The sequence below is a fragment of the Drosophila santomea genome, chromosome 2R (genome assembly GCF_016746245.2).
Source record: "Drosophila santomea strain STO CAGO 1482 chromosome 2R, Prin_Dsan_1.1, whole genome shotgun sequence".
In the NCBI taxonomy this organism is placed as follows: domain Eukaryota; kingdom Metazoa; phylum Arthropoda; class Insecta; order Diptera; family Drosophilidae; genus Drosophila; species Drosophila santomea.
In genome coordinates this window covers 11,733,999-11,761,776 of record NC_053017.2, presented here as the reverse complement: position 1 = coordinate 11,761,776, position 27,778 = coordinate 11,733,999, and the positions used below count along the sequence as shown (strand labels likewise).

Genomic DNA, 27,778 nt, shown 5'->3' with positions numbered 1-27,778 from the left:
GCAGTTGTTTACATTTTCATTACTTCTAATAAAATCCAGGGAACGGGGCTAGCTTTCAGATATGTCTAGTTCTAAATGGCACCTCCAATCGAACGTAGCGCATTCCAGATCGACTCACTTCCTCAAACGCTTATCTCGATCGTAAAACAAGAGAGAACGCTATAGTCGAGTTCCCCGACTATCTGATACCCGTTACTCAGCTAGTGGAAGGGAGAAGGAGAGTCTTAAACACAGTTTTTGGCGGTTTGTAGGCGTTATAGTGGGCGTGGCAGAAAGTTTTTTGGCAAATCGGTAGAAATTTACAAGACTAATACAAAAATGAAAAAATATCAAAACATTTTTCAAAAGTGTGGGCGTAGCAGCTTTGGGCAGTTTGTGGGCGTTATAGTGGGCGTGGCAGAAAGTTTTTTGGCAAATCGATAGAAATTTAGAAGACTAATACAAAAATGAAAAAATATCAAAACATTTTTCAAAAGTGTGGGCGTGGCAGCTTTGGGCGGTTTGTGGGCGTTAGAGTAGGCGTGGCAAAATTTTTTTTGACAAATCGATAGAAATTTACAACACCAATACAAAAATGAAAAAATATCAAAACATTTTTCAAAAGTGTGGGCGTGGCAGTTTTGGGCGGTTTGTGGGCGTTAGAGTGGGCGTGGCAGCATGATTCGACAAACTTGCGCTGCGTCTATGTCCCTGGAGTCTGTATGCTTAATCTCAACTTTCTAGCTTTTGTAGTTCCTGAGATCTCGACGTTCATACGGACAGACAGACGGACAGACGGACAGACGGACGGACAGACGGACATGGCCAAATCGACTCGGCTATTGATCCTGATCAAGAATATATATACTTTATATGGTCGGAAACGCTTCCTTCTGCCTGTTACATACTTTTCAACGAATCTAGTATACCCTTTTACTCTACGAGTAACGGGTATAATGATCAATATAGAACACAATGAATTCGATTTTATTATATTTTTTATTACCACACACAATTGTTGTGTGTAGCTCTTTCGTTTGTTGTAAATTATACAATTAATTAATATGTACTATATATAAATAAAGTATCCCAACTTTTCTATGATTGGTTCGCCTTGGCATGTAAAAAATGTCCCCTTACTGCTTAATTGAGTCTTAGTGTCTATGGGAAAAGACTTACAAAAATACATATCGCATTGATTTATTGAACATTTTCACTTACATATATGTCTCTATATTTATATATATATATTATATCCCCTATAATATAACATGGATATAGATGTTCCATTCGCAATTACAGTGGAAGAGTTTTGGTCTCCCTCAATTCGATAAGATTAAATTAGGTTAAACTGATTTATACATGTACTAGAAGACAACCCTAAGAACTTATACTGATATTGATGATAGGGTTTACGGCTCTAGATAAATTAAGATCGAAGAGTTAGCTTAGAAATACCGACTTGTCTTATCAAATGTATTTCCCCTTTGATTTTGTGTTAATTTCTTTTAGTTGGGAAGTTTCAACGAATGCTAATTGAAGATCTGTCTTGTTGGGGCCCTAATGCGATATGATTTCTCATACTATATTTTGTAATGTAATTTCAACTAACATATGTAGGTTATAAAATAAGCTAATAACTAGTGTTGGTATTATGAAGTCTTATGCAACGAGAAATGCATACTGATTTCGGATTCGCTTCTAGGAATATTCCGTTTTCGGGACATTTTAATTTATTTTTCGATTTTATTTCTACCCCATTTGTGTTTCCCTTAATGTGTGGAATCAATGAATTAACAGTTCTGCAAAAATTAGTGGTTTGTTCGTAGTTGCTTGGCTACATTAGTATTTGCTTTAGTTTAAATAGTTTGTTTACGTAAGATCAAGATCACTTTTTGCATTTACACAACAAAAAACAAAAACGTCTTCCCCAGGGCCCTTGCAATATTCCTCCATAAAAATGTATATATATATATAATATATATAGTATACCCATATAAATGGGTATTTATCTGTGAATCGACTTTGGAGCCGGCTAGGCCGGCGCCTTGTCCCGACACTATCAACATCCGTACAACTCTTAGTATATAAAAAGTCTTTTCAATTTCTACGTCATCATACCGCGGCTGGCAAAGATCCCTAGATGCGCCAGCCCTGGTCGTCGTCCACATTGGAGTCAGTGTCTGAGGGCTCCTCGCCGTACATGTCGGCCAGCTTACGGAAGCGCGGTCCAAAGTTGGACAGGTAGTCGAAGTTGAGATCGCCGTCATCGGTGCAGGATGCCAGACTGGACAGGCTGCCATCGGAGTTGCCGTCACCCTCGTACGCGTAGTGCCGCACATCGTCCACGGTGGTGGCGCCCACATCCCGGTCGCAGTTCTCCTTCTTGTCGCCCAGGAAGTCGGCGATGTCGGGTATGTCGTTGGGGTCGCGCATATTCCCCTGTAACGCATGAGGATCTTTGTACAGCTTCTCCTCGTAGAAGGGCTGGGTGCGCAGGACATTTAGATCATAGTCCGTATCCCGCTCGCCGCCACCCTCATCCTCGTAGTTGATGATCGTCTCGCGAATGTCATCGATGTCCTTTTCGTGCCAGCCGTTCTTCTGCTTCTTCTGCACCACCACTGCCAACAGGATGATCAGCAGTAGCGCGAGACATACGATGATTGCGATGATGAAGTTTCTATCTATTCCAAAACTGAACGCCACGGCCACGGACTGCTGGCAGCCGCTGTCGATGTTTCGGAACACGGAGGGCATTCCCAGGTTGTAAGTCTGCTCGTTGATCGTCAAGTTGCGAATGCATCCGAAGAAACCCTTCTGGTTTGGTACGTGCGTCCAATTGAGCTGCCGTCCCAGTTGCTCCAGGTCCACCGGAGTGCCGCCCAACTGCAGAGGTGCGTTCACATTGAGGAACTCATTGGGGCCGATGGGGGCGCCCAGGGTCTGGCAGGTGGACAGACGGCAATTGTCCACCGTCATCTCAATACTGGTACGCTGCAGGATAATGTCCAGTTGGTAGGTGCGGTCAGCCACCATCTTGATGTGCTGATGGCGGATGCGAATGGCACCCGATCCGTAGTCCACAGTCAGCACCGGATAGCCATCGTCCAACTCCAGAGCCAGGAAGTCAGAGATGGCCAGCAGCGGATTGAAGTTTAGTGGTCCCAAGTACATGATCAGACCCTGGTCGATCTGGGGCGTGATCTCTAAGCTAATCTTGGTGTTGTTGCAGGCGGCAATTGGTTCGTAGAATGCATAGCCAGAACCGTAGAATGCCACGGAGACGAGTTCGCAGTGGGGTCCGGTGAATCCATCTATGCAGTCACACACGTCGTTCTCTCCGTACCGCGGAGATCCTCCGTTTAGACAGCGCCTCATTAAAGGAGCCTCGCAAACGCATTGCGCTTGCACAAAGGCATTTACGCCCACGAACGATGTTGTATTCGAGTATATCATGTATGGCACCGAGCTCTTGTGCAGCTCATTGGTGCAGGATTCCTCGCACTTGAACTTCTCAATCAGACACTCGTCAATGTTGACCATCAGCATCTGCAGATCTAGTTCGTTCTCCAAATGCTGCTGGTTTTGGGCCACTATTCCATTTAGTTTCTCCGGAGCATAGTAAGGTGAGCCGTGGGCAGAGAAGCGCACATCGAGCGTATGATTCTCGTTTTGGAGCACAGTAAACACGTCCACGTTGGATACCGACGTATTAAAAAGCTTGGACAGCGAGAGCTGCAGTCGATCCTTTAGGGATAGGGCATCTGGTGACTGGAAGTCGCGCGGCACACTGATAAACTCCTCCTTTGTTACGTTGATGAAGCGGATGCTGCCGCTCTTGTCCACCGCCTCCTCGGGTAGCTCTCGGACCACCACGGTGACATAAGCATCTACGGAGTGACGGGGCACGAACATGGAATCTTCAGTCACTACGAACGAGAGGTCGTACTCTCCCTCGGCGGTGTGAACCAGCATGGTGATCATTCCCGTGCTGGGATTTAGTCTGAACTGATCGTGCGGAAGATCCTTCCATTCAAAGTACTTGTCATCCAAGTCCCAGTCATCCAGGTCATCTACGAACACGCGACCAATATCGGTTTCCGGCGCTTCTCCCTTGTAATTGTAAATGAAGATGCGCGACGATCCCTCGCTCATGGCATTGTCGTTAACATCGCCAATCACCAGGTGCAGTATGCTCACGGCACTCTGTCGCGGAACGCCAGAGTCACTTATGCGGATGGGGATGAAGTACTCCTTTTGAGCCTCCCGATCGAACTGGACGTTGGCGTGCAAATAGTCGCCATCCATGCTGAACTTGGTCTTGATGTCCGGTGTCACTTCGCTGTCAATGCCGAAGGTGAAGTTACCCGCCCCCGGAGTATCGTCGTAGTCGTTGGCCTGTAGCTGCACAACATGACCAGGATTCCGGTTCTCCTGCCAGTAGACAGGCATTTCGTTGATCAGGAACGGAGCGTTGTCGTTGATGTCCTTTAACGTAACAGTGACCTCTTTCACTGTGCTGACCGTGGTTCCTACTCCATCCTCATCATTGGCCTTGATCAAAACCTGCCAGTTCTTGTGGCCGTTGGGCGGATCGCGGTCCAGCGTCTTGACCAAACGCAGGCAGCCACTGTTGTCAATGGTCCACCGGTTTCCATCGTTCTGGTGAATTGAATAGACGATATGCTGATCTGCGTTACGATCCTTGATGTCCGGATCGTAGGCCTCGACAGTGAGGATGCAGTCGTCGTATGTGGTCTCCTCCAGAATAGTGACGCTGTAATCCTGCTTGAACACCGGTGGGTTGTCGTTCACGTCTTCAATTTTGATAACCACCGTGGTGTAGTCGTCGTAAATTCCGTCGAAGGCACGCACCTTCAGCTCGTACTCCGTGATCGTTTCGTAGTCCAACTTCTGGTTGACCGTGATTTTGCCAGTCTTGAGGCCAATCTTGAAGGCATCACCCACGTTCCCGCTCTCAATGCTGTACAGGATCTGAGACGCGTTGTCCTCGTCCTCTGCCTTTACTTCAATTACCTCGGTATTGGTATTGGCATCCTCGAGCAGTCGTTCTGCCAGATATTTGTCCTGCTGGAAGTGCGGCTTGTGGTCGTTCTTGTCACCAATGGAGATGCGGAACACTTGGTGGCCTCGGTTCGGCTCGCCATTATCAAACAGACTCGATGGCGAATTGTCGCTGGCAATAACCTTTACGTTGTAGAAGTCGCGTTCCTCGCGATCGAATGTCGTCAGGGCGGTAATGTTACCGGTATTAGGGTCGATGGTGAAGTACTCTCGATTGTCGGCCAGCTCGAAGGACACAATATTATTGGCCGAGGTGCCGTCCATGTCGAAGGCACGCACCTGCATAACAGGCGTGCCGGGTGGTTCGTTCTCCAGGATAGTGCCCGATTTAACCTCAGTGTAGTAGGGGATATTATCGTTGACATCCTCCACCTGAATCTTGATCTGATGTTCTGTGCCCAGTTCGTGTGTATTTCGCACAATCATGGTGAGGGTGTAGTCCGTGATGGCCTCGTAGTCCAGGGTCTTGCCCAGGCTAATGGTCACCTCATTGCCGATCTGATTGAACACGAATGTGTTCTTGCTGTTCGTCTGCTCTGTGCGGCCAGTGTTCAATTCAAAGATCACCTCCGGCTTGTCCGGCATATTGGAAACTGCTCGTAATGTGGCGATCGGATGTGTAAAGTTCTTGAGATTCTCCTTCAGGTAAATGGGTGTATCAATGGGATTTACGAACGATGGCGGCTTAATTGAGGACTCCACCACCCGGATGCGCACTTCGATCTGCGCATCCTGCGGCGGATCTGGAACTACGTTATATGCCCGCACGATTATCGCGTACGATTGGCCGGGTCGCTTGTCAATCGGTCGTTTCAGGTAGATAATACCCGATTCCTTGTCGATCTTGAAGTACTGGAAGTCGCGCTCTCGGAGAATCTCGTACTCGACCAAACTGTTGTTACCATCGTCGAAGTCACTGGCGCTGATAGTCATCACCACCGCGTCGGGCTGCAAATAGAAGGTAAAGATAAAGCCACAGATATTTGGGGGTTTCTGGTTTCCTTCCGCTAACACAACTTGCCTGCAAGTTTGCCCAAACCAGGAGCAAGCACATGACCCCGCTCTAGTTTCCTCAACCTCAACTTTCTCAATGCTACCTGGGCAAAGGCCCAATTAGAACTGAAACCTTTTCGCAAAACAGTTCACTGCTGACAAAGCTTTGCTAAATATAACAGCGTTTGTTTTGGACATGAGGAGAAAATGGGGGGAAAGAGCACTTATAAGTTAGATAACTATCTGCAGTTCAATACGTTAACTACGTAGAAAAAAGACCTTCCGGTGTTGAATTCAATTAAAATGTTATTTTTTATGAAAATGTAGATATATCTTCTAATCTATGAAGGCTAAACAAAACAAATTAATTACCTAATTTCTCTCTTTCGGTACAAAGTTATTGTTCTGGTTAAACAACTGCACGCTATTACAAGTACTTAGCTAAATTTAGTTTTCTACCACTGTTTGTGGTACGACAAGTTTTTCTGGTCGCAAACATGGAAATGGCGTAAAAGAAAACGCGTTGGAAAGGGTTTCAAGGTTTTCAGTATCGAACCGGGCGAGCAATGAACCCAAAACCCGTCTCCAAGTGGTCGCCCTCCTACGCCAAGCGAAAACTAGTTCCGCCCAAGAAGATGTTCGCCCATGAACTGGCCAAGTGTTTAATTAACACCGTAGGACGTGGGACAGTGGGATTCTCGGTCTCAGTCTATTGGAATGACCAGGTGGGCGGGGTGCAAATCTTGTGGTGCCAATGATCCATGACTTGCAGTGGTCAGAAAAATATAGAACTTTAATTACAAACAGCCCAGCAACAAAAATTGACTTTCTAATTTGTTTCTTTGAAATTTCTTGAAAACTATTTCGGGCTGTGCTACAAAAATCTATCTCTTCTATCAACTAACACATAATTTATTTGCAGTTATAACTTTATTTTAATGGTCTTTTGGTTGAAAGACATTTCTAGTACACTCCAGTGAAAAGCGAAACTATATATCAAGTTTTAGTAACAATTAAATTGGGGTACATGACATCACAAGGGGGGCAAGACAGAAAGAATGGCATCACTCTAGTGCCGACTCACCAGCTTGGCCAAGCCGCAGTAATCCGGGGTCCGCGAGTTTGGCAAGCGGTGGTGGATGGAGTGGGCCAACTTCGACTCAGTGGGCCAGGAAACTCACCTGGGCATTTTCCGACATGGACTCGTCGTAGCGAGCCTTGTTGAAGGCGGGCGCATTGTCGTTGATGTCCTCGATGGTAACGTTGAATGTGCAGACGTCGTCCAGGGGAGGCAGACCATTATCCGTCGCCTGGACGGTGACGAAGACGAACTTCTCGTGGATCGGCTCGTCGCGATCGAAGGTGTGGGTGGTGAAGATGACGCCCGTGGTGGGATTGATGAAGAACTTGGGCCGCTCGAACGGCGACTGGACGATGCTGTAGCGAATGACCTGGTCGGGATCGGGGTCGACAGCCTCGACGGTGAGCACGTAGGTGTTCTCCGGTTGCTCCTCCTTAACCTTTGGAGCGTATCCGGCGCAATTCTTGAAGGCGGGCTTACGATTGTCGCCGGAGAAGTTCTTGTCCGGCGGCGACTGCAGTGCGAGGGCGGGTGACAGTAGACTGATGGCCACGAGAACGCCCAGGAGGAGTCTCGCGGGGATTAGTCGCCTGCCAAGGTCGCGGCATTTTCGCTTGTGCTGCTGGTGCGTCTGTTGCTGGGCGGGATTTAGGTGGCCGGCCTGCTGGGTCGCCGACATGTTGATGCAGTGGTGGCTTCTGGACATTCGGTGGACACTGGTGGACATACTCTCTAGCGGCGATCCGCCATCGCAGACTCTCTTTGTTTCAACCGCAACACTTTTGAGCACTTCTTTGTGAATCACCCAGTATTATTTCACTCACACACCTTTTACTTTTGTTTGTGTTGCCCACATCTACTTCTTCTTCCACTTCTTTTCTATTCTATTCTATTTGCACTCTTCTTCTCGTTGCTTTTCTCTCAGTGTGCCGTTTGTTTGGACTGCATTTTCATGGCAACCGCTCAATAATTATCAATCGAATTCGTACAGTGCGCGCCCTGATTGTAAACTGACTGATTCCGATTTCGGTGCAGCTGCTCTGCCTGATATTTCGTTCACTTTTATCTTTCACTCGCCCGCTTTGGCACTCTCTTTCTCCGTATCTGTTGCCCTCTCTCTTTTGCTCCGCAAACAGGTAAGACCAGGTAAAAAAGTGGTTACACGCACACCGCCAAGCGCGCGCATTTGTGTGCGTGTGGTTCGGTCCGTAGCGTTGGTATGTGTGTTACCAACGACTTTTGGTAAAAAAGGCACTTTTCGATGGTATTTCGTTGTGAACTTGTACACTTTGGCGAATTATTTTACATAAAAAAATCGCAAAACGTATTTTTCTTTACTTTGATCGCTTTTATTGTCGGCTTGCAACGAAGCTGCGGTGGCACACCGATTTTGAAACTGCGATCGACGCGCGAGACAACCGCCCAATTCAAAAGCAAAAACACAATGCAACAAAAACATCGAGCGGCGTTGGAGATGTGAGACACTTTCGATTCCTGGGCTGTCGATAATTAACGGTTATGTTCCTCGGAGCCTCTGTTGTATCGATAATTTACCCTATCTACACTACCCCACAAAATAAGTTGATGGGACTCATTCACACTGAACTATGTAAGTGGATGCATATAAACGAATATAATTAACACCAAGAAGGAAGTCGAAAGATTACGCTTTTAATTGTAATTAATAAGTACTAGGTTAAAAAAATACTGAGTCTCTATATTAATTATAATTTGTTACTTGCAAAACTGAAAACTTGAACAGTATTTAATGTAAATATTAATGAACGTTATTCCCTGTGAAAGATATTTATAACATGTCGAACAAGTACAATGAAATTTGCTTTAGTACTTTGCATGTTTAAATTATAATATATATTAATTGAAATTGATGTTGCTTCTATAATTTCCCTTTATTACATTCTACATCGTCAGAAATTACTGTACATGCAATTCAAGTAACCCGCCATAAATTGTGCCATTCACCCGTCAGATTATGAGGCAGTGGAGACCGACTGTAAAGTACGGTGAATTGCATCCGGTACAGGTACGCAAATATTTACCATCCCTAGCAAAGAGTGAGAAAAAAAGTGAATCGAATCGTCATCGTCTTGGCCCATTAATTGCGGAGAAAAAAGATTGTAGCGCCGAAAAAACGGTCAAGGAAGAGTTCCAGCGACACCGCAACGTCCAATCACTCCACACGAAGATCCAGTCGAGAGGTAGAGCCCAAGGTACCGGAGGGGAAACCAGACCAAACCAAACAACCGCCCAGCCCCGATTTCGTGAATCACCAGTGGAACTATGGAGCAGACCCCGATCACCGATGCGGAGAAGGTGCGCATCGTATCGGACTTCATCCTACATGCGCCGCCCGGCGAGTTCAACGAAGTGTTTAACGATGTGCGGGAGCTCCTTAAAAATGACACTCTACTGAAGGATGGGGCTAGCCACGCCTTCGCCCAATACAACAAGGATCAGCTGACTCCGGTTCGCATCGAGGGCACCGATCATAACGCCATCATATCGGAACACAACGATCTGGGTGAGTTGAGTTCCATCAATGCCCTTAAATGGACAAAGCCCACCATGAGTCACTTACACACATTGTTTGGGTTTCTGTCGATATCTTGAGCCCCCCACTGATAAGCAAATGCATTCCAGGAAACGGTCGCTTCTACGACCCGCGCACAAAGCAAGCCTTCAAATACGACCACCTCCGGAAAGAGGCTTCCGACTACCAGGACGTGGAGGCAGATGCCACTGCGGAGCCCTGGAGGGCTGCCCTCGACCTGGAGACGCTCGCCTACACTGCCAGTCATTATAGACACGGGGTATGTCGAACGAGGAAGCTCTTTTGCTTACAATAACCCGGACAATTATCTTTACAGGTCAGTTCTGTTTTCGGAAAGGCCCAGGGTAACCAGATCACCCTGACCATTTGCATTGAAGACCATCAGTTCCAGCCGAAGAACTACTGGAATGGCCGATGGCGCTCCCAGTGGCACGTCACCTTCCAGGCGGGCAGCGGATCCGCCGAACTGAAGGGTGTGCTCAAGGTGCAGGTGCACTACTATGAGGACGGCAACGTGCAGCTGGTGTCCTCGAAGGAGTGCCGCGAGAGTGTGGTGGTCAGCAACGAGCAGCAGCTGGCCAAGGAAGTGATCCGCCTGATCGAGGACGCCGAGAACGAGTACCAGCTGGCCATTTCGGAGAACTACCAGACGATGTCGGACACGACTTTCAAGGCTATGCGTCGCCAATTGCCTATCACCAGGACCAAGATCGACTGGAGCAAAATCGTCTCGTACAGCATTGGCAAGGAACTGAAGACGCAATAAGACCAGGAGGTGCAAGCGGAAGAGGAGCGGACACAGTCGACAAAGCGGCCCAACAGTCTTCCACTTGCCATGGCCAAGCGAGCATAGGAACCGATCACCAGCATTAACACCACAGCATCCAGAACGAAGTAGCAGGAATACGAAATACGACGGCGGGCAGGTGCGGGTTCAGGTGCCTGCCGAAAACAAATGTCTGTAATTGGCTATATACATACGAACATATACCTACTTATATATATATACGGCCTGTATTTATACTGTGTTATACAACGACGAAAGTGCGTATACATAACTACATATATTGATTACGATCGGAGACGATTTGATTGCAAGGATTTGGATGACTTTAGCCTGACGGTGAACGATGCACTGCCGCCTCGTCTGCGTCACGATCGCCACCAATTGTCGCCTTTATCGTTTAAGAAGAGCATTAAACGCGGATTTTATCATGTCCTCTGACCTATGTATTATTCTAATTGTAAACGAATCAAGCACGAGATCTGTGCTCAAGATGAGCCAGGTAATTCTTCTTCTCGGAAGACCAACCAACCAGCCGACTCTCGACTATTTTAAGTGGTATCATTAGGAGCACTCATTCAAGTTTTCCGCTTTCCCGATTGTTCACCAACCAACCACCTAGAATGAGCATTAATATGAACTATGCTAAATCACTGATCATTTTTGCCAGCTCTCCATTGACAAACAATAACTAAAGACTCTGATTTTATAAAAACAATAAATTTGTAATTAAAATAACATAACTATAAAACATTTAAGATTGCTTGAATTAGTCAAATTTAAAGAGAATAAACTAATTGAATCGGACATTGTCGTCACTTTGAATGTGTTTCTGGTTGCTGATCCGATTCGGATAGAATAACATTGGAATCAACCTGCTGGGCAGGAAGTTTGCTTATACTCTCGGGCAGATTGAAGGTTAGTTCCTCCGATTTTTTCAGCAGAAAACGTTTCTCCGGATTAAGTTTGGTTTCCAGCTCAAGTCGATCGATCAGCCAGCCTCTATCCGGCTGGTTAGAGGCCCAAAAGTATAAAGTGCCTGCAAATGAAAGGCTGATAAGGCAACAGTTCTGCTTTCAAAATCAATGGATCTGCATACCTTTATCCTTGCTGCCCCGCACGACCACCTCGCAATGTGCCTCCTCCGCATTGCAATTGTTGTTGGCATTGGACAGATCAATGCCCGAGTCCTTGATGGGCTCTCCCAGCAGGCCAACTGCTCCTCGATGGCTCCGCAGTGCCTTCAACGCCAGTTTGTAGTACTCCGCAGATTTCACCCGATCCTCCATCTTCCACTTCATGTACATCACTGCGGATATGGAAGCCACGGCACCATAGACACAAATGGTGCCCAATGTTCGGTTAGACGGAAATTTCAGTCCAACCATTTTGCTAAGGTTTTTTATTTACAATTTAGCTGCTGTTACTTGTGTAATATTCGTTATAGCCGGCGCCGAATTAGAGATGACAGTTAGTCGATATTGTTAAGTGAAACGGCGTATGAACACAAAAGTCCACCTCTATATGTCTTGTTACACTAATAATTGACAGAAAATATCACAAATTCATCTAGTACTATGTAGTAGTATAAGTGACTTGAAATTCATATCTTAAAAAAGGCTTATAACATGCTGCCTTTTAATTTAAAAACAGCTTCGATAGTTATTTGTTTTGAAAAATCAGCTGACTGGACGTATACTTTATAACCAGGGCTGCAACACCACATTTACAGTTAGTAGATTATACAACAAAACGGATAGTTTAGTAAATATCTATCTGTAATTTAATATTCACTTTTGTATTAAAGTGACAAAACCGGATTAAATAAAACATAGTAAACATGACCAGCTTAACGGCAGTTTTCCAGATGGCAAGGCAGCGATTGATAGTCCCAGCGATAGGAAACTGTGCACGTTTTTATGCCGCCAAGCCAGCGCCGGCAGGTAAGCTCCACATCCAGGTTAAATAGTTAACAACTAATTGTAAATACATCTCACAGCGAGCAAGAAGAAGAAGCTTGGCAAGCTGGGACCCATCGTGGAGAAGAAAGTCATTCCCGTGGAGACCGATGCCAACAAACTGGTGAACTATGTGTGCGGCAGTAACTACCTGAAAGCAGGAGAAGATGTCAAGGTGAGTTTCACTCTTCAGTTTCCTAGAGCACTCTTTTGTATGGAATACTTATTGCTGATCAGATCAAACCGGATGCGGAGTACCCCGAATGGCTGTGGACGTTAAATACCGAACGCATTATTCCTCTGGAAGAACTGGACCCCAACTCCAAGCAGTACTGGCGCCGCCTGAGGAAACTGGCCTTGCGGCGCAACAATCAGCTGTCCAAGCTAAAGAAGTTCTAGAAGTTCTATAGCCCTAGGTGTTGTTGTTGATTTTGGAGACCCAGTCGGCCCTCGAAGCGGCCCATGTTGTTTGCGATGCTCTCCTGAGCAACAAGTGTGCAAACACCATGTTTTCTTTACTAAAAGCGAACTGCAAATACATTTATTGCACTGTCTTATCATAAAGTTAAGGTGTATAAAAGTCATGGAGTTGCGGGAAGTATGCATTTAGTGGTCAAGAAATGCGGAGCGCATCTGGTTTAGTTAAGCTGCTCCTCGGGGCAATCCTGATGGCAGCAGCTTCATCTGCACAAGGCAACTCTTCAAGTAAGTTTCACGGATGGACCCTTTTCCTGGATTATCGGTGAAATCCCCTTGCAGAGAACGTTGTGTGCTACCAGGGCACGTGGTCCGTTTATCGACCTGGTCAGGGCAAGTTCGGCGTGGAAGATATTGATCCGTTTTTGTGCACCCATCTTATTTACGCCTTCCTGGGCATCGAGGAGACAGGCCAGCTTCGGGTGATTGACGCTTATCTGGATCTTGAGGAGAATAGTGGACGCGGAAATATCAAGAGCTTTAATGCCCTCAAGCTAAAGAATCCTGTGTTGAAAACGCTCGTGGCCGTGGGTGGTTGGAACGAGGGTTCCAAGAGATTCTCCTTAGTGGCACGTGATCCCTTGAAGCGGGCCAAGTTCGTGGATGATGTGGTCAGGTTTTTGCAGCGCCACGGATTCGATGGCCTGGATCTGGATTGGGAGTATCCTGGCCAGCGTCACAGTCTGAAAAACGACGATCGCTCGAACTACATTACCTTTTTAAAGGAGCTGAAGGAGGGGTAAGTTAATTATGTGCTCTGATGTGCCCCATCTCTGACCCTTAAACCCTTCTCAGCTTGGAACCATTTGGTTTCCTGCTCAGTGCTGCTGTGGGTTCCGCACAATTCTCCGCTGAAATATCGTACGACATTCCGGCTATTGTCCCGTATCTGGACCTTATTAATGTGATGGCCTACGACCTTCACGGACCGTGGGACAAGGTGGTGGGCATCAATGCCCCCCTGTATGCTGCTGAAAAGGATGCGAGTGATTCTACCGGGCGACAACAGCAGCTGAACGTGGACGCCGTGATCAAGTATTGGCTGCTAGCAGGTGCTCCGGCTGAAAAGCTAATCCTAGGAGTTCCTTTCTACGGCCGCTCCTTCACGTTAGCCACCGCCGAGGACAATCAACCAGGAGCGCCGCATATCGGCAAGGGTATTGCAGGAAACTACTCCCGCGAACCGGGCGTCCTGGGTTACAACGAACTCTGTGAGATGATGAAGCAGGAGGAGTGGACACAGAAATGGGAGGCCACGCAGCAGGTGCCTTACGCTTATAGGCAGCGCCAGTGGGTGGGTTACGAAGATCCACGTAGCTTGGCACTAAAGGCGCAGTACGTGATGGACCACCATCTGGGTGGCATAATGGTCTGGTCCCTGGAATCGGATGACTTCCGCGGCACTTGCGGTCAGCAGCCCTATCCCCTGCTGCACGAAATTAACCGTGTGCTCTTCGACAGCAACACCCCATCGGGTTTGACCACGGAATCGAACAAGGAAACGACCAGTAAAGGATTCAGTTGTCCAACTGATGCGCCCGAAGGATATGTACGTGATCCGGACAACTGCTCCAAGTTCTACTATTGCAGTGGCGGCAAGACCCACAACTTTGATTGTCCCATTGGGCTGAACTTTGACCTTGACACCAACAGGTGCGACTACTCTGGATCAGTAAAGTGCTAGATTTTATTTGTCTAAAAAAGTTTCGGTGTTTCTGTACTTTTAGGGACCTACTCAACGATCTTGAGGTTTAGTGGCATGTTTTTGTAGTTGTAAACGGGCATTCCTGGTCGCCAAATGACAAAGTTCTGATCACACCTGACCTCTGCCGCGGGTCGGCACATGACCTGGTTCTCGTCGAAGTACTGACCCTCCAGGCACTCATAATAGATCCTCTCCCCATCGCGGCACTCATGGTACAAACGGCAGTCCCAGCCATTGCGCTTGAACCCATCATGTGGACACATTCCGGTGGCTTCAGTGGTCGGTTTCTCTGTTGTGAGCGCATTCTTATCGCCCAAGGCGGCGAAGATTACACGAAGCAATCCATAACTCTCGCCACAAGTGCCCCGGAAATCGTCTACGTCAATGGTCCAGGCCATGGCACCCCCCAGTTTGTGCTCCTGCAAGAGGTGCATCTTGGCCCAGATGCTTGCCGGGCTCTCGTAGCTTACCCACTGATCACCCAATGTGGCATAGGGCACTTTGGCCATCTGGTCAAACTTCCTGCTCCATTTGGACTCCCGCACGCACCACTCGTTGTAGGTCATGAAGCCGGGACGGTGGGATTGCTTAGTCTGTCTGCCGGGTCCCTTGCAGGGCGATCCCACTGTCGATTGATTCCTATCCATGGTGTAGGAGCGCACGAAGAGCGGGATGCCCAAGATAAGCTTCTCTGAGGCCTTTCCATTTCGTTTCCAATGCTCAATGGACTCCGCCACGCTGTTTTCGTATCCACGAAGTGGAGCACTGTAAGCCAAATGCAGGCGATACGGATCCTGCTCGTCGTGCATCATCAGGTGGATAAAGTCCGAGTGTTTTACTATCTCGGAAATATGGTAGCTTTCCAGGTGGAGCTGGTTTGCCCGTCCCAGCACAGCCACCATTAAAATAAGCTGGTGATGTCGAAAGCTATTGAAAATAGGGAAGCACTTAGTAGACCATGAGAAGATGCAACTGTAAGGACTCACATTAATCCCAGCTCCTCCAGCAGGATCACAAAGTTCTGGCGATCCTCCGGCTGCCCGCCCAGCAGTGTGGGATAGCGCCAATCGATCTGGACGCCATCGAATCCCCACTTGAACATGAAGTTCAACATAGAGGTATAGAAATTGTCCCGCTTCTTCGGGGAGGCTATCATGCGGGAGAACGAGCTGGAATCCTCCGCCCAACCACCGATGGTAAACATCACCTTCTTAATGCTATCCGACTTCATGGCTTTAACGCTGCTCAGTTTGTCTATGAAGAGTTATTGATATACAATCAGCTATTTGATTACTCCAACTTACTCTTCTCCAGTAGCAGAATCTTGTCGGTGATCCTCAGTTCACCGGTCTTCCCATCCACACCTATTCCAGAGCCAAGGACCAAGTGGGTGCACAGTCTGGAGTCCAAGTGCCACTCAAAGAACTGGCTGCGTCCTTTGTAGTAGTAGGAGGCCAAATCATATTGACAAAAGATGTTATCTGCAGGAATAACAACATTCAAAGGACTCGAAGGAATGAAGCATTTGAAGGAATAGTATTAGGATCTACTTACACTCTTTTGCTACACAGCTGCAGATCAGAAATGTTATTAGGACATACTGGAGAGAAATCATGGCTAAAATAAGCCTAACGATCTTAACTTAAAATTTATACAACATTTATCTAATCGTAGATTAAATGAAATAGTTCAGTAAACAAAATCTAGGGTTAAATTTGTTTTCGGACAAGTACAAGTGTTTTGATCACAAGGAGTGTCATTTATGAAACAGTTTACTTAGAAATATATACTGGAATCGCACAGCTTACTGGATATGTATAATTTCGGATCCAATTTAACGCACTTCCGGTTTTAGAAGTAGGGTATTGAATTGTGTTCTTTGATCTTCATTGTCATGGCAATAATTGCACATTACGAGAAACAAAGCGTGGTAACTCACGTGTGTTTACAGAAATGTGGTTTCTTGTTAACAAGTCTAACCGTGGTTGAGTTCTTTATCAGTATTTCAATATTGAAATTGAATCATATGCACTTGCCTCACGGCATGTCTCATAATTTTCCGCAGGTCCACTTGCGGTGACTAACTTCATAATTGTTAATGGTAGTATTTCTAGAATCTAAATCTAATCGGGATTCCGCTAGTCATAAATATGAATTAATAATATACAATTTCTCACAGCGGACACTTGAAAAATAATTGATTTCTTGTGTAATAGTCACGTTTGTTTATTTTCATTTGCTAATCATTTAATAGGGACAATCGACATTGGCTGGCCAGTCGCATATGTTGGTTGCGGTACTGAAGTACAGTCCTTCTCCGCATTGAAAGTCGAAACGGACACCACCGGCGCACTGGAAGTACTTATTGCAATCGCCCACCGACAGAAAGTGACCATCTGTGGAGCAGGCTCCACTGGAGCCTCCTCCGTTGCCACCACTTCCACCACCGGGAGTGGGTGCCGGAGTGGGAGCAGCAGTTGGAGCAGCAGTTGGAGCGGCAGTAACACTTCCTCCTCCGCCGCTGCCACCTCCTCCGCTCACTTCCTTGCCCAGAGCACGGTTCATGGTCTTAAGCAGGGGATAGGACTCTCCGCACAGGCCACGGAAATCATCCGTCTCGATGGACCACATCATGGCACCACCCAGATTGCGGGTCTCGACCAGCTGCATCTTCAGCTGGATACTTTCGGGATTGTCATAGCCGATCCATTGATCTCCCTGGAAAGCATACGGAGCACCGTTCTCCTGATCGAAAACGGTTTGCCAGTTGTTCAGGCAGATTTCGTGGTAGCCCAGGAATCCATTTTCCCGGGTGTAGCTGCCAGCAGTTCCGGGACCAATGCACGCAGCTCCGGGCCAGTTCTGTGAGCTATCGGACATCTGGTAGCTGTGGCCATAGAAGCCAATGCCCAAGATAAGTTTCTCAGCGGGTGCACCTAGGCATTATTCATTAGTTTGATAGCTAGATTCCCAGATACGTTAACTCACCATGAGACAGCCAATAGTCAATGGATTCGGCGACCTCGGGCAGAGGAGCGTTTAGACCCAGATAGCCATCCAGAGCCATGTGGAAGTCGTAGGTCATAACGTTAATGAAAGTCAAGTGCTGCGAAATGGCCGGAATATCGTATGAAATGCTGGCCGATTTCTCGGAGGCACCGACAGCAATGCCCAGTTCCAAGCCATACTGGTCGTAGCTGTCGGAGATTGATACATGTTATTGTGTGGCCAGGAATAACCAACGCCATGACCACTCACGTTTCCTTAATCTCGCGCAGCAGGGTAACGAAGTTCTCGCGATCCGCTTCACTGCCTCCTCGCTGTCCAGGGTACTCCCAGTCCAAATCCAAACCATCAAAGCCGTACTGCTGAATGAAAGCCAGCGAAGTGGAGACAAAGGTGGCACGCTTGGCAGGATCAGCAGCCATGGCCGAGTACTTGGTGGAACCTTCGTTCCAGCCACCAACCACAGCCAAAATCTTGAGGTTTGGGTTGCGCTGCTTCAGTGCAATCGTCTGGCTAATGAAACCTGCATGGAAAACCCATTTCATTAACATTCTCTAACTTTAAATAGATAATAGTATAACTTACCAAGTCCATCGTCCATGTCCAGCCAGGTGTCCAGGGACTTGAACTCGCCGGCATCGCTGATTCCAAAGAAGGTGTAGCTGATGTGGGTGCACAGAGAGGGGTCGATGTCCGAGGGAGTGAACTTTCCATCTCCGGGACGGTAGTTGGCCCAGGTGCCCCAGTAGCAGTTAAGCAGCTCTGCAGGATTACAGGGCTCCAATGAGATACCAATTCCTGAGCAAACGTTATCAACTACTCACTTTCGCTGCTGGCCACTTGTCCAAGGCAAAGGCAAAGAGCTGCCAAGGCCCAAATCGAGACTAACTTCATCCTGCACTTCGTAGGTTAATGGTAACAATAGCTCTTCGTATTATGGTTCCTAGCTTATATAGGCCGCTCACCAGCAAATTTCTTATCGGTATGACATCGACAGCGTTGATAAATCGCCACTTCACATAAGAAATCGCTGAAATTGAAAACAAAAGTCTAATATATTGCACTCAGCGAGGAAACTGAGACGACAAGTGACCTATATCTATACTCTTACATTATATTATGCATATAAATTTCACTTTATTGCCAGAATTTCGAGTGCATCTTGAGATTTGGAGAATGGCAATCGTATCGTACCCCACTCGAAGAAACATTTTACCATCGTCCTGGATGGGACTAAAACTGTTGCTAGCTACTCATTCATACACTTCACAAAGTGTACATCTAATAAATAAACTTGTATTTATTCTATGAATAACAAACAAAACATTTATTTTATAATGATTTATATTTATACCCGTTACTCGTAGAGTAAAAGGGTATACTAGATTCGTTGAAAAGTATATAACAGGCAGAAGGAAGCGTTTCCGACCATATAAAGTATATATATTCTTGATCAGGATCAATAGCCGAGTCGATCTGGCCATGTCCGTCTGTCCGTCCGTATGAACGTCGAGATCTCAGGAACTACTAAAGCTAGAAAGTAGAGATTAAGCATACCGACTCCAGACATAGAAGCAGCGCAAGTTTGTCGATTCATGTTGCCACGCCCACTCTAACGCCCACAAACCGCCAAAAGCTGCCACGCCCACACTTTTGAAAAATGTTTTGATATTTTTTCATTTTTGTATTAGTCTTGTAAATTTCTATCAATTTGCCAAAAAACTTTTTGCCACGCCCACAAACCGCCAAAAACTGTCAGTGTTGAAATTTCTTCTTCGCACATCCACTGGCTGAGTAACGGGTATCAGATAGTCGGGGAACTCGACTATAGCGTTCTCTCTTGTTTTATCTAGAAATTAACTTCAATATTACCGATTAAAGGAAATATGATTAGTTTGTATGCATTCAAAATTGGCATCAAAGGATTTGATACTAGAGAACTTTTACATCTCTGTGAAGTTTAATGGAACATACAGTTGTAAAGTTATATACAATATCTATATCAGTAAAATATCTGGGTTGCAGGCTCTGGTCTATCTGTTACATACGTTTCAGCGAGTCTAGTATACCCTTTTACTCTACGAGTGAGTGGTATTAAACAAACAAATGTCGATCGCACTTTCAGATATGTTTTTGTTTGGACTTTGAGCTCTACGTATTTACAGAAATATTTGGAAGTATTTGAAAGTATTTAGATTCCGGTACAAAATACTATATCCCTTTTTTTCAAAGTCATGTAAAGGTTTTATCAGTCATTTACACAGAGTGCTTACAAGTTTAAGGGATTCCTTAATAGATATATTTTTGGTTTTCCCTTAGAGTTAAGGTGGTATAACTTTTGAGGCATTCCCAAAAGTCACAAAAACCAGAGCCTTTTCAATGTTCAAACATTTATTTTTAATAATTGGAGTTCCCTTTTACCAACGCAGCTTCTCGTTGATGGTCCTGAGCAGAGGATAGGACTGACCGCACAGACCGCGGTAGTCATCTGTCTCCAGGGACCAGATCATGGCACCGGCCAGACCCTTGGACAGAGCAAAGTCCATCTTGTACTGGACACTGAGTACGTTGTCGAAGCTCACCCACTGGTCACCGGAGTAGGCGTAGGGAGCGGCATTTCCATAGTCGAAGATGGTGTGCCAGTTGTTCTGGCAGATCTCGTTGTAGCCCAAGTAGCCGGTAGATCCAGTGTAGGATCCAGCAGAGCCCTCACCGCGGCACGGTGCTCCCGGCCAGTTCTGGGAGGAGTCCGACAGCTGGAAGGAGCGTCCGTAGGTGCCAACGCCGAGCACCAGCTTGTTGGCCGGAGCACCCTGGCTCAACCAGAAGTTGATGGCGTTCTCCACGGCCCACTGGGGGGCATTGAAACCGGTCTGGCCATCGGAGGCCATGGCAAAGTCGTAGGTCATCACGTTGATGAAGTTGACATGCTGAGCAATGTTGGCAATCTCGTAGGATGCAGTGGCCAATGACTCGCCGGCGCCCACAGCAATACCCAACTCATAACCATAGGGAGCGAACCTGCAGGTCAAAAACCATTAACTAAACGTAGACTTAAGGAGTAGATCCTGTACTCACGCCTCCTTAATTTCGCGCAAGAGAGTCACAAAGTTAGCACGATCGTTCCAGTTGCCTCCGCGCTGGTTGGGGTACTCCCAGTCCAGATCCAGACCATCGAAGCCATTGTTGCGCAGCAGGTTCAGGGCGGAGTTGATGAAGTTCTGGCGCTTGTACCAATCGCCGGCCATCGAGGAGTACTTGGTGGAGCCCTCGTTCCAGCCACCGACGACGGCCAGGACCTTCAGGTTGGAGTTCTGGTTCTTCAGGCTAACCGCCTTGTTGATGAAGCCCAGATCGTAATCCAGCCAGGTGTCCAGGGACTGGATCTCACCATTATCATTGATTCCAAAGAAGGAGTAGCTCAGATGGGTGCACAGACCGGAATCGATGTTGGACACATCGAACTTGCCATTGCCGCTGCGGTAGTTGGCCCAGGTGCCCCAGTAGCAGTTGACGATGCCTGGATTGTGGCAGGAATACAGATCGATTAACTATTAAGCCAACAAGTTTGGAATTCGCCTAGATGGGACTTACGTTCAGCACCGATAACCTGGCTAAGGCAGAGGACTGCGAGTAGTGCCAATAACTTTCCCATTGCAAGAAATGCTGTTTGGTTCATGCTCCATCTAGGTATTTATACCCTGCCTAACGGATCTTATCACTACCCTTATCTTTATCAGGTTGGTCGGCTACTCCACTCCACCTGTCTGACAAATTTATTAGGACTTCGTCGCGTGCTTTGAATTTTAATATTTATACTATAGACCGGTATCTGTATCTTAAGTACAGATTCATTTTTGTTTACCATCCCTTACGTTGTAAATTCTCTGAAGAGGTGCTTGAACATTAAACATTTTCTGTATATTCGGCAAAAGTAGTTCATAAAAGCATATTGGGCTTAATAGAAACATAAGTACTGTGTTGTACAGCATGATCCTCTACCTTCCATTTCGCCATATGTTTGCTCAATATTTATCATCAGATTTGAAGTTTACAAGTATCTTAAGCTTGTGTCTAAGCTTTACTACCTAAAATCTAACATATTTAAAAATCTACAAATTACCAAATAAGTATTTATGGGTCTGTCATAACTATTACTTTTAAAGACATTCTAAAGCCAGGTGTTCAAACAGTCATAAGAAGGTAAGTTATTATATAGGACAGAAAAACGTGATATGCTGGCAATTGACTTCAATTTTGTTGTAGACCTATCGACTAAACTATACCCATTTATATATGGTTTATATATGATTGGTTATTTAATATAAGAAACAAGTTTTGGGTATAATAGCTATATAGTAATATGCTCTTTTTACTGTCGACATTTCACCAGATTTATTTGTTTAACTATTTTTAGATTATGAGGTGTTTATGGGTTCATTGATAATGAGATAAGGAAAAGATTTTCATCAAGTGGGCGTAAATTATTTTGAATGGGCTGCTTAAGGTAATCTGTATTTCAGCGATTGCACTCGTTTTAAGATAGTGCCATGAATGACTTCATTCAACATAAGGAATGTACGATAATAATCTCATTGAGTACAAATGGATTAAAAGGTGATTAATGATTGCGATAGAACTGTGAATTAAAATACAGGTAGTTAAATTCATTAAAACCCAAATAAAACTAGTCTAAACTATATTTTTATTACTTTTTTTTTGAAAGTTTTAGCAACTATTTAGCTTATTATTATTTTTATTTCCAAGCGTAATGAATTCAAATATACCCTTTTTGGAATTTCAAATGACAGCCAATTTCTGATATGTTATTTTCTTAAACATATTTATTGTTTATTAACCAATTTCGGTGAACAACGTAATAAACTTTTCGACATAAAATAGAGATTCTCCAACAGCTTTGAGTAGAAATGCAAATATAAATAAAATTTCTGCGACCAGTTCAACTGTAAAGCGCTCAAATTAACAAACGTGTTTCAGTGCATTGGACATTCGATCCGCGGTTTAGTTGGCCACGTAGATCTCGAACTCCTTGTAGGCCAGCTCCTCGCCGCCGTACGGAATGTAGCAGCATCCGTGGGAGGGCTGCACCTTGCCCACAGTGATGGTTCCCTCGTGGGTGGCACGGCCAATGAAGAGCGGCTCACCCTCGGCGGTCTCACCGGCGGGCACGGCGTTGGGCGGGATGTTACCGGCATCCACCGGCACCCACTGGCCGCCGCCAGCGCACAGCACCTCGTACTCGGCGTGTCCGTGCTCGCCGCCTCCCCAGGCCACGTAGGTCACTCCATGGGAGGGATGCAGCTTGCCGGGAATGAGGTCGCCCTCGTGGCGGGCACGGGCGATGTACAACTGCTCGCTGCTGTCGAATCCTCCCTCCAGGGCGTTGGGCGGCACCTCTCCGTTGGCGGCGGCCACCCAGCATCCAGGTCCGCTTCCGGTGGGCGCGGCAAAGCCCATGACGGGAGCCGATGGGGCGGACTCTGCAAGGAAATAGTGGCATTTGTCAGAAACTCATAAAATCAACAGCAAATCTTATTTCTATATACTATATCGATATACTATGTCTATATCTAGCCAATCCATATTATTCCTTTATGAGAAATTTAGGATTATTGGTCGCTCGGTTGGTTTTTTATGGGCTAACCTATCTATACCAAATATGGAAACCCTTCTCTACAGGTAGCATTCGATATTCAAATTGAATCAGCTGACTTTGCAACTAGACAATAGATTTCATTGAGCAGCTGTAGGACAAAAGATCACTTAGATCATTACGATGGGTAAACTAATCAGAGAGAGGGTAAACACCTGTCGTTCGATAGAAAAGGGGTGGAGCTGTGTGTAAACTCACCATCAATCAGCCAGGTTCCGCTGGCTCCCCATCCGGTGCAGATGCCGACGAAGTTGACCGGGAACAGGCTACCAGCATCGTAGGAAAGGAAGGCAGCGGCGTCTCCTTCGCGGCCAACGGTGATGACATTGTCGTACCAGCGCACCCAGAAGCCACGGAACTCGCCGGCATCCAGGATGCCCGGAGTGGGCACCTCAGCGACCTCGGGCTTCTGGCGGTCCTTGCGGATCACGGACTTGGTGTTCTCCCATCCGCCCAGGAAGATCTCGAAGATGGGGCCGTTCTCCTCGGGCGCGGGTGTGAGGGCCAAGTGGGCATCCTTGGGCGAGCGCACCTTGAAGGTGAACACTCCTCCGCTGGCGGGGAAGAACTGGTACTCCAACTTATCGGGGGTGTTGACTTCTGCAAACGAAATGGCATATTAGATCACAATTTCTGTGGTTACTCTACACGGCTACGATTTTTTGAGCCAACTGTACTGCTACTACAACTTTGAGTGGTGGGAAGGTTTTGGGGTTTGAATTAACAACCTCAAACATGAGAGTGTTGTCATACAAAATTCTTGAACTGGAAAGAATTCGTAGCTATTTTTATGTTTGTGAGTTTTTTCTACGTATGTAGATATATATCAGCATGTTTAGCGTCTGTTTTTGTTTTCGCTTGTTTATTAGCACCATTCGCATGATGTCATTTAGATCGCCATCGGTTCTTTGCAGCAAAATATTCTAGCTAATTCCACTCAAGCTTTATTTCGAGTTCCGAGCCGGCTTTACTGCCAGTCTCGAGCGACAAACATTTGCCCAGATACTCGTATATGCGAGGTTGTGCTTTTCGCTTTGAATAGATTACACGAATGGTTTCTCAAGCAACATTATTTCGCATGACATCATTGGAGGTGCATCTTTCCTCTGACCCCGTGGGTCACCCTTGCTGAATTCCTATTGATTATTGCCGGAGTTCAAGGCGAAGACAAGTGACTCATCGCAGATGGTGAACATTTTCGGACACCTTGGGTCGAGAATCAATTCGATGGGTCATAAATTAAACCAACAAAGGCAGTCAAAAATATATAGCATATTGCTATTAATTGAATCTGGACGATCACAAGGTGAAAGTTGCTTGTATTTTCCACTGGCAGAAAAGCAACATAGATAAAGAATGATAGGTCTCGATTCTAGGAATTGGACGACACAATTTTATTTTGGTCTTGGGCCAAAAGTTCCGCCGCTCGTTTCCCCATCTTTAAATTCACCCAATTATCCATTACATTATCCAACTGCTCAGGGCACTCCACCCACACTCACATCCACTGGGAAACTCACCGATTGGCATGATGGCTGGTTCTATCAACGATGTTCGCTTACTGAGATTCTGATTCAAACTGCCCCAATGGAGCCCAAATGCCGGCGAGGTAAGCACCGCTAAAAAATGGAAACAATGCGAGAATAAAAGCTCCACAAGCTTTGGGGCTCTCACTTGCGAACGGGAGATCGTTGGACAAATAGAAAGTATTCGACTGTACCATTTCGAATAGGTAACTTATTCGCATAGAGTTGTACTGCTTATGAATTCATTTTAAAATCACTTCATTTTCTTAAATGATTTTACAATCAAATATATGTTAAATCTTAATTAAGACAATTATAATCTTAAGTGGAGGCTGTTAATTTTTGGAATAATGGCCTGACTTTGGAATATGATTATACCTATATTTATAGGTAGATTTATTGTATACACAGCAAAATTATTTTTTCAATGCAATTAATTTTTTAACCTTTAGTCCTTTTATTAAGGCTTTAAATGTCTAGGAAAGCGCATGTAAGCTTCGGCTTTACTATGGTAGTTTTGTCACCTAGTTTTCCTTCGGAGGTCTATGACTCAAGTTGGCAAAAGCTGCCGCTTAGTCATCAAAACCATCAGCAAGCTTTTATTGCTTTAATGCTTTTGCTATGGGCATGATAATTTTTATTTCGACTTGCAAATTAAAAAATGTATACTATTACAAAATACACTATTATTTTCCGTCGATTAAGTAACCTATTTCAAAAACGGAGGGGTTAGTAAAATGAAGTACGCATCTGTAAATAAGTTCAAAGTATTGTTTAAAATTGGAATATTTAATTTTTAGGGTACGAATGATGTGTAAAGTAAACTTTAACCCACTTTGATGTTGTTTTATTTAAGCTAGGGTACATTCTGTTCGATCCATTTGTGTATCGTGCTATTTGCCGTTAGTGTCGTCACTTATTTTGGCGTCATGTGCTGCTTTTACATTGTGTGGTCACATGGGTATCCAAACCAGGGCATCAAAAGCTACTGCCAATGATTTCACCGCAAGGGTCTAATATGGTTGATGCTGATATAATGTGCTAGAATACAAACAACAATAATAAGGTTACCCATATTGGATCATCATTTATTTATTGCGCTGCCGTAGTAGATTTATAAAATGTGTTTTACCAGCATATTGTAGCATACTTTTTGGGGGCAGTCTATAATTGAGTGCCAAATGGTAAGACCAATTCTTTTGGGTACTACGCTTCTTTATCCGTCCTGTGACGAAAGTGGGATTATCTTTCTTTGCGTCACCACTGATTTTTTCTTGGCTTCTCAATGTCAGTCGGTTTTCTTTCGTCTCGCCGGTTGGTCGCACTTTTTTTTTACATTTATATCGAACAACGTGCATGCGCAGAAAATCACCACGAAGTAATATTGTCTAAAATAAACAAATTGTTATTTGTGTTCCCAGCTGGTGCTGGCCGTGCCAAATTGTCTTGTGATAAGAGTAGATCAATTGCTCACGCCGTGCAACTTGGTGTATTTATATCGGAGACACCTGAACATACAGCCAGAAATATATACAAATACAAATATATACGACGGCAGACGAGTAAACAAACAATGCACTGCTCATGAAAGGGTTCCATTTGTTGTTAACTTTTGGCGTAGTAATAGATCATTTTACCAAGAGGACTTCAGGTTTCAAGTTCAGTTCATCTGGGAGGATAGAGATTGGGTTGCAGATAGTTACACAAGTTAAATACTTGAAGCTTCAACTTAAGTTGAAAGTATTTACTCAAACTGAAGTACAGAGTTGGGATCTAGGGAAGAACATTTGTGTAGTTTGTACAATAATGAGACGGCTGAGGCTAAGCCTGAATGAATGTATCACGTAGCAGAGATCGATTTGGCTTTCACAAATTATTGCATCATTTATATCTAATCTTTCAGGCAACTTTAATGCAGAATGCACTTTTCCCATTGACGAGCCCCCAAAATGTACAAACACTGCACAAGATAAGCTGGCGAAACAAGTTAAATCTGTTTACATTTTTCCATTTAGTTTTATTGCTTAGTTTGCATAACACACTGACCTCTGGAATGCTGGTCCATCAATTGCCATGCTTGCCATTCAATTAAGAGATATTTTCATTGGTGAAATAAGTTAACTCGATTCAATTAACATTTCCGCTGGCGACATTTCCAGAGGCAAGTGTAAATCTGGTTGAGTTCACTCAATTGGATCCAATTGGGTCTCAGTACCAGCCCACCGGATTTTCTCGAAAGTGTCAACCGCCAATTGAGACATAAGTGGCCTAGGGCAATCAACTTCGCAGTAACCCGAGTCGAAAATGACTTATTCTTAGCTGTATTATGATGTTTCATAATATTCTACCTTTATAAAGTGGATTATTTCATACCTAGACACACGTTTACTGTTTATAATGGGCTAAGTACACAGATTGCATTGTAAACGAAAGGAAAAGTGCATAAATGCGAGCAGAGATAGCGTTAGATTGACTTATCGCGTATACGCCCCGTTGAGCCACGTGAAACAGTGTCTACTTATTATGAAATCGTTCAACTTGCCCAAAACCAAATCAGCTGAAAACATAAAAATAAACCAATATAAACATTTCTATGTGTGTGTGCCTGACGAGCCCCCACACTTATGTACTTTGCACATGCGCAAGTGTGTGTGTTCAACTCTTGTTTGTCTGTGAAATGTTAAAAACTGGTTTTCATGTTACTCTCACAATCTAAAAACAGCCAAAGGGATAAGATACAAACGTGATTGAGCATTTATGCCGATTGATTTGACTTCGGAACCCTTTGATATTTAAATACAGCTTGTGAATAATGCAACTGCCGGTCGATCAGCAATGGAGTTTTTCTTCTTTTGATAAGTAATGCTTATCTTTTGTCTGGCTTTTGTTGTGTATATGCAGGAGTACGTGTATGTGTTCACGAGTGGTTGCCCAA

At 45.3% G+C, this 27,778-nt stretch overlaps 9 protein-coding genes across 10 annotated transcripts; 3 read left to right on the top strand and 6 right to left on the bottom strand.

The window, feature by feature from the left end:
* Positions 1-959: 959 nt before the first annotated feature.
* Positions 960-8,590, bottom strand: LOC120445012 (DE-cadherin). Its single transcript, XM_039625077.2, has 2 exons — positions 7,242-8,590; positions 960-6,015 (listed from the first exon to the last, which is right to left on the bottom strand). Exons 1-2 carry the CDS (start codon positions 7,866-7,868, stop codon positions 2,119-2,121), a joined length of 4,524 nt encoding a protein of 1,507 aa, XP_039481011.1. The 5' UTR covers positions 7,869-8,590; the 3' UTR covers positions 960-2,118.
* Positions 8,591-9,188: 598 nt separating this feature from the next.
* On the top strand, positions 9,189-11,304 carry LOC120445059 (F-actin-capping protein subunit alpha). The gene is made up of 3 exons (XM_039625184.2): positions 9,189-9,683; positions 9,803-9,972; positions 10,030-11,304. The coding sequence occupies exons 1-3, from the start codon at positions 9,443-9,445 to the stop codon at positions 10,477-10,479; spliced, it is 861 nt and encodes a 286-aa protein (XP_039481118.1). The 5' UTR covers positions 9,189-9,442; the 3' UTR covers positions 10,480-11,304.
* On the bottom strand, positions 11,202-11,987 carry LOC120445067. The gene is made up of 2 exons (XM_039625193.2): positions 11,597-11,987; positions 11,202-11,536 (listed from the first exon to the last, which is right to left on the bottom strand). Exons 1-2 carry the CDS (start codon positions 11,883-11,885, stop codon positions 11,313-11,315), a joined length of 513 nt encoding a protein of 170 aa, XP_039481127.1. The 5' UTR covers positions 11,886-11,987; the 3' UTR covers positions 11,202-11,312.
* Positions 11,988-12,219: 232 nt separating this feature from the next.
* LOC120445071 (39S ribosomal protein L54, mitochondrial) lies at positions 12,220-13,019 on the top strand. Its single transcript, XM_039625198.2, has 3 exons — positions 12,220-12,440; positions 12,497-12,630; positions 12,693-13,019. The coding sequence occupies exons 1-3, from the start codon at positions 12,338-12,340 to the stop codon at positions 12,852-12,854; spliced, it is 399 nt and encodes a 132-aa protein (XP_039481132.1). The 5' UTR covers positions 12,220-12,337; the 3' UTR covers positions 12,855-13,019.
* Positions 13,020-13,043: 24 nt separating this feature from the next.
* Positions 13,044-14,616, top strand: LOC120445044 (chitinase-3-like protein 1). Its single transcript, XM_039625157.2, has 3 exons — positions 13,044-13,160; positions 13,215-13,671; positions 13,728-14,616. Exons 1-3 carry the CDS (start codon positions 13,076-13,078, stop codon positions 14,614-14,616), a joined length of 1,431 nt encoding a protein of 476 aa, XP_039481091.1. The 5' UTR covers positions 13,044-13,075.
* Positions 14,606-16,393, bottom strand: LOC120445046 (chitinase-3-like protein 1). Of its 2 annotated transcripts, XM_039625159.2 has the most exons (4): positions 16,192-16,393; positions 15,942-16,118; positions 15,624-15,891; positions 14,606-15,564 (listed from the first exon to the last, which is right to left on the bottom strand). In XM_039625159.2, the coding sequence occupies exons 1-4, from the start codon at positions 16,250-16,252 to the stop codon at positions 14,664-14,666; spliced, it is 1,407 nt and encodes a 468-aa protein (XP_039481093.1). In that variant the 5' UTR covers positions 16,253-16,393; the 3' UTR covers positions 14,606-14,663. The 2 variants fall into 2 exon arrangements, with proteins under 2 accessions (XP_039481093.1, XP_039481095.1); XM_039625161.2 differs by lacking the exon at positions 16,192-16,393 and having other exon boundaries at positions 15,624-15,878; positions 15,942-16,083.
* A 454-nt stretch (positions 16,394-16,847) lies between these two features.
* Positions 16,848-18,561, bottom strand: LOC120445045 (acidic mammalian chitinase). The gene is made up of 5 exons (XM_039625158.1): positions 18,468-18,561; positions 18,229-18,405; positions 17,896-18,166; positions 17,626-17,834; positions 16,848-17,573 (listed from the first exon to the last, which is right to left on the bottom strand). The coding sequence occupies exons 1-5, from the start codon at positions 18,535-18,537 to the stop codon at positions 16,885-16,887; spliced, it is 1,416 nt and encodes a 471-aa protein (XP_039481092.1). The 5' UTR covers positions 18,538-18,561; the 3' UTR covers positions 16,848-16,884.
* Positions 18,562-20,016: 1,455 nt separating this feature from the next.
* Positions 20,017-21,356, bottom strand: LOC120445051 (acidic mammalian chitinase). The gene is made up of 3 exons (XM_039625168.1): positions 21,238-21,356; positions 20,722-21,163; positions 20,017-20,664 (listed from the first exon to the last, which is right to left on the bottom strand). The coding sequence occupies exons 1-3, from the start codon at positions 21,320-21,322 to the stop codon at positions 20,061-20,063; spliced, it is 1,131 nt and encodes a 376-aa protein (XP_039481102.1). The 5' UTR covers positions 21,323-21,356; the 3' UTR covers positions 20,017-20,060.
* Positions 21,357-22,469: 1,113 nt separating this feature from the next.
* LOC120445068 (C3 and PZP-like alpha-2-macroglobulin domain-containing protein 8) lies at positions 22,470-24,987 on the bottom strand. Its single transcript, XM_039625194.2, has 3 exons — positions 24,838-24,987; positions 23,516-23,917; positions 22,470-23,144 (listed from the first exon to the last, which is right to left on the bottom strand). Exons 1-3 carry the CDS (start codon positions 24,845-24,847, stop codon positions 22,666-22,668), a joined length of 891 nt encoding a protein of 296 aa, XP_039481128.1. The 5' UTR covers positions 24,848-24,987; the 3' UTR covers positions 22,470-22,665.
* Between the last annotated feature and the right edge of the window lie 2,791 nt (positions 24,988-27,778).

Bases quoted from the DNA above. Each gene is read 5' to 3' on its own strand.
- LOC120445012 (XM_039625077.2), bottom strand. From the start codon at position 7,868: ATGTCCACCAGTGTCCACCGAATGTCCAGAAGCCACCACTGCATCAAC. The intron at 6,016-7,241 runs GTGAGTTTCCTG...TTCTATTTGCAG, and splicing joins CCATGTCGGAAAATGCCCAG to CCCGACGCGGTGGTGATGAC.
- LOC120445059 (XM_039625184.2), top strand. From the start codon at position 9,443: ATGGAGCAGACCCCGATCACCGATGCGGAGAAGGTGCGCATCGTATCG. The intron at 9,684-9,802 runs GTGAGTTGAGTT...AATGCATTCCAG, and splicing joins ATCGGAACACAACGATCTGG to GAAACGGTCGCTTCTACGAC. The intron at 9,973-10,029 runs GTATGTCGAACG...TTATCTTTACAG, and splicing joins CCAGTCATTATAGACACGGG to GTCAGTTCTGTTTTCGGAAA.
- LOC120445067 (XM_039625193.2), bottom strand. From the start codon at position 11,885: ATGGTTGGACTGAAATTTCCGTCTAACCGAACATTGGGCACCATTTGT. The intron at 11,537-11,596 runs GTATGCAGATCC...TTTCATTTGCAG, and splicing joins GCGGGGCAGCAAGGATAAAG to GCACTTTATACTTTTGGGCC.
- LOC120445071 (XM_039625198.2), top strand. From the start codon at position 12,338: ATGACCAGCTTAACGGCAGTTTTCCAGATGGCAAGGCAGCGATTGATA. The intron at 12,441-12,496 runs GTAAGCTCCACA...TACATCTCACAG, and splicing joins CGCCAAGCCAGCGCCGGCAG to CGAGCAAGAAGAAGAAGCTT. The intron at 12,631-12,692 runs GTGAGTTTCACT...ATTGCTGATCAG, and splicing joins AAGCAGGAGAAGATGTCAAG to ATCAAACCGGATGCGGAGTA.
- LOC120445044 (XM_039625157.2), top strand. From the start codon at position 13,076: ATGCGGAGCGCATCTGGTTTAGTTAAGCTGCTCCTCGGGGCAATCCTG. The intron at 13,161-13,214 runs GTAAGTTTCACG...ATCCCCTTGCAG, and splicing joins TGCACAAGGCAACTCTTCAA to AGAACGTTGTGTGCTACCAG. The intron at 13,672-13,727 runs GTAAGTTAATTA...AACCCTTCTCAG, and splicing joins TTAAAGGAGCTGAAGGAGGG to CTTGGAACCATTTGGTTTCC.
- LOC120445046 (XM_039625159.2), bottom strand. From the start codon at position 16,252: ATGATTTCTCTCCAGTATGTCCTAATAACATTTCTGATCTGCAGCTGT. The intron at 15,892-15,941 runs GTAAGTTGGAGT...AACTCTTCATAG, and splicing joins GATTCTGCTACTGGAGAAGA to ACAAACTGAGCAGCGTTAAA. The intron at 15,565-15,623 runs GTGAGTCCTTAC...TATTTTCAATAG, and splicing joins CTGGAGGAGCTGGGATTAAT to CTTTCGACATCACCAGCTTA.
- LOC120445045 (XM_039625158.1), bottom strand. From the start codon at position 18,537: ATGAAGTTAGTCTCGATTTGGGCCTTGGCAGCTCTTTGCCTTTGCCTT. The intron at 18,167-18,228 runs GTAAGTTATACT...TTTTCCATGCAG, and splicing joins GGACATGGACGATGGACTTG to GTTTCATTAGCCAGACGATT. The intron at 17,835-17,895 runs GTGAGTGGTCAT...AATCTCCGACAG, and splicing joins CTGCGCGAGATTAAGGAAAC to CTACGACCAGTATGGCTTGG.
- LOC120445051 (XM_039625168.1), bottom strand. From the start codon at position 21,322: ATGAACCAAACAGCATTTCTTGCAATGGGAAAGTTATTGGCACTACTC. The intron at 21,164-21,237 runs GTAAGTCCCATC...GCCACAATCCAG, and splicing joins CCAGGTTATCGGTGCTGAAC to GCATCGTCAACTGCTACTGG. The intron at 20,665-20,721 runs GTGAGTACAGGA...TTTGACCTGCAG, and splicing joins TTGCGCGAAATTAAGGAGGC to GTTCGCTCCCTATGGTTATG.
- LOC120445068 (XM_039625194.2), bottom strand. The intron at 23,145-23,515 runs GTGAGTTTACAC...ATTTCCTTGCAG, and splicing joins CGGAACCTGGCTGATTGATG to AGTCCGCCCCATCGGCTCCC.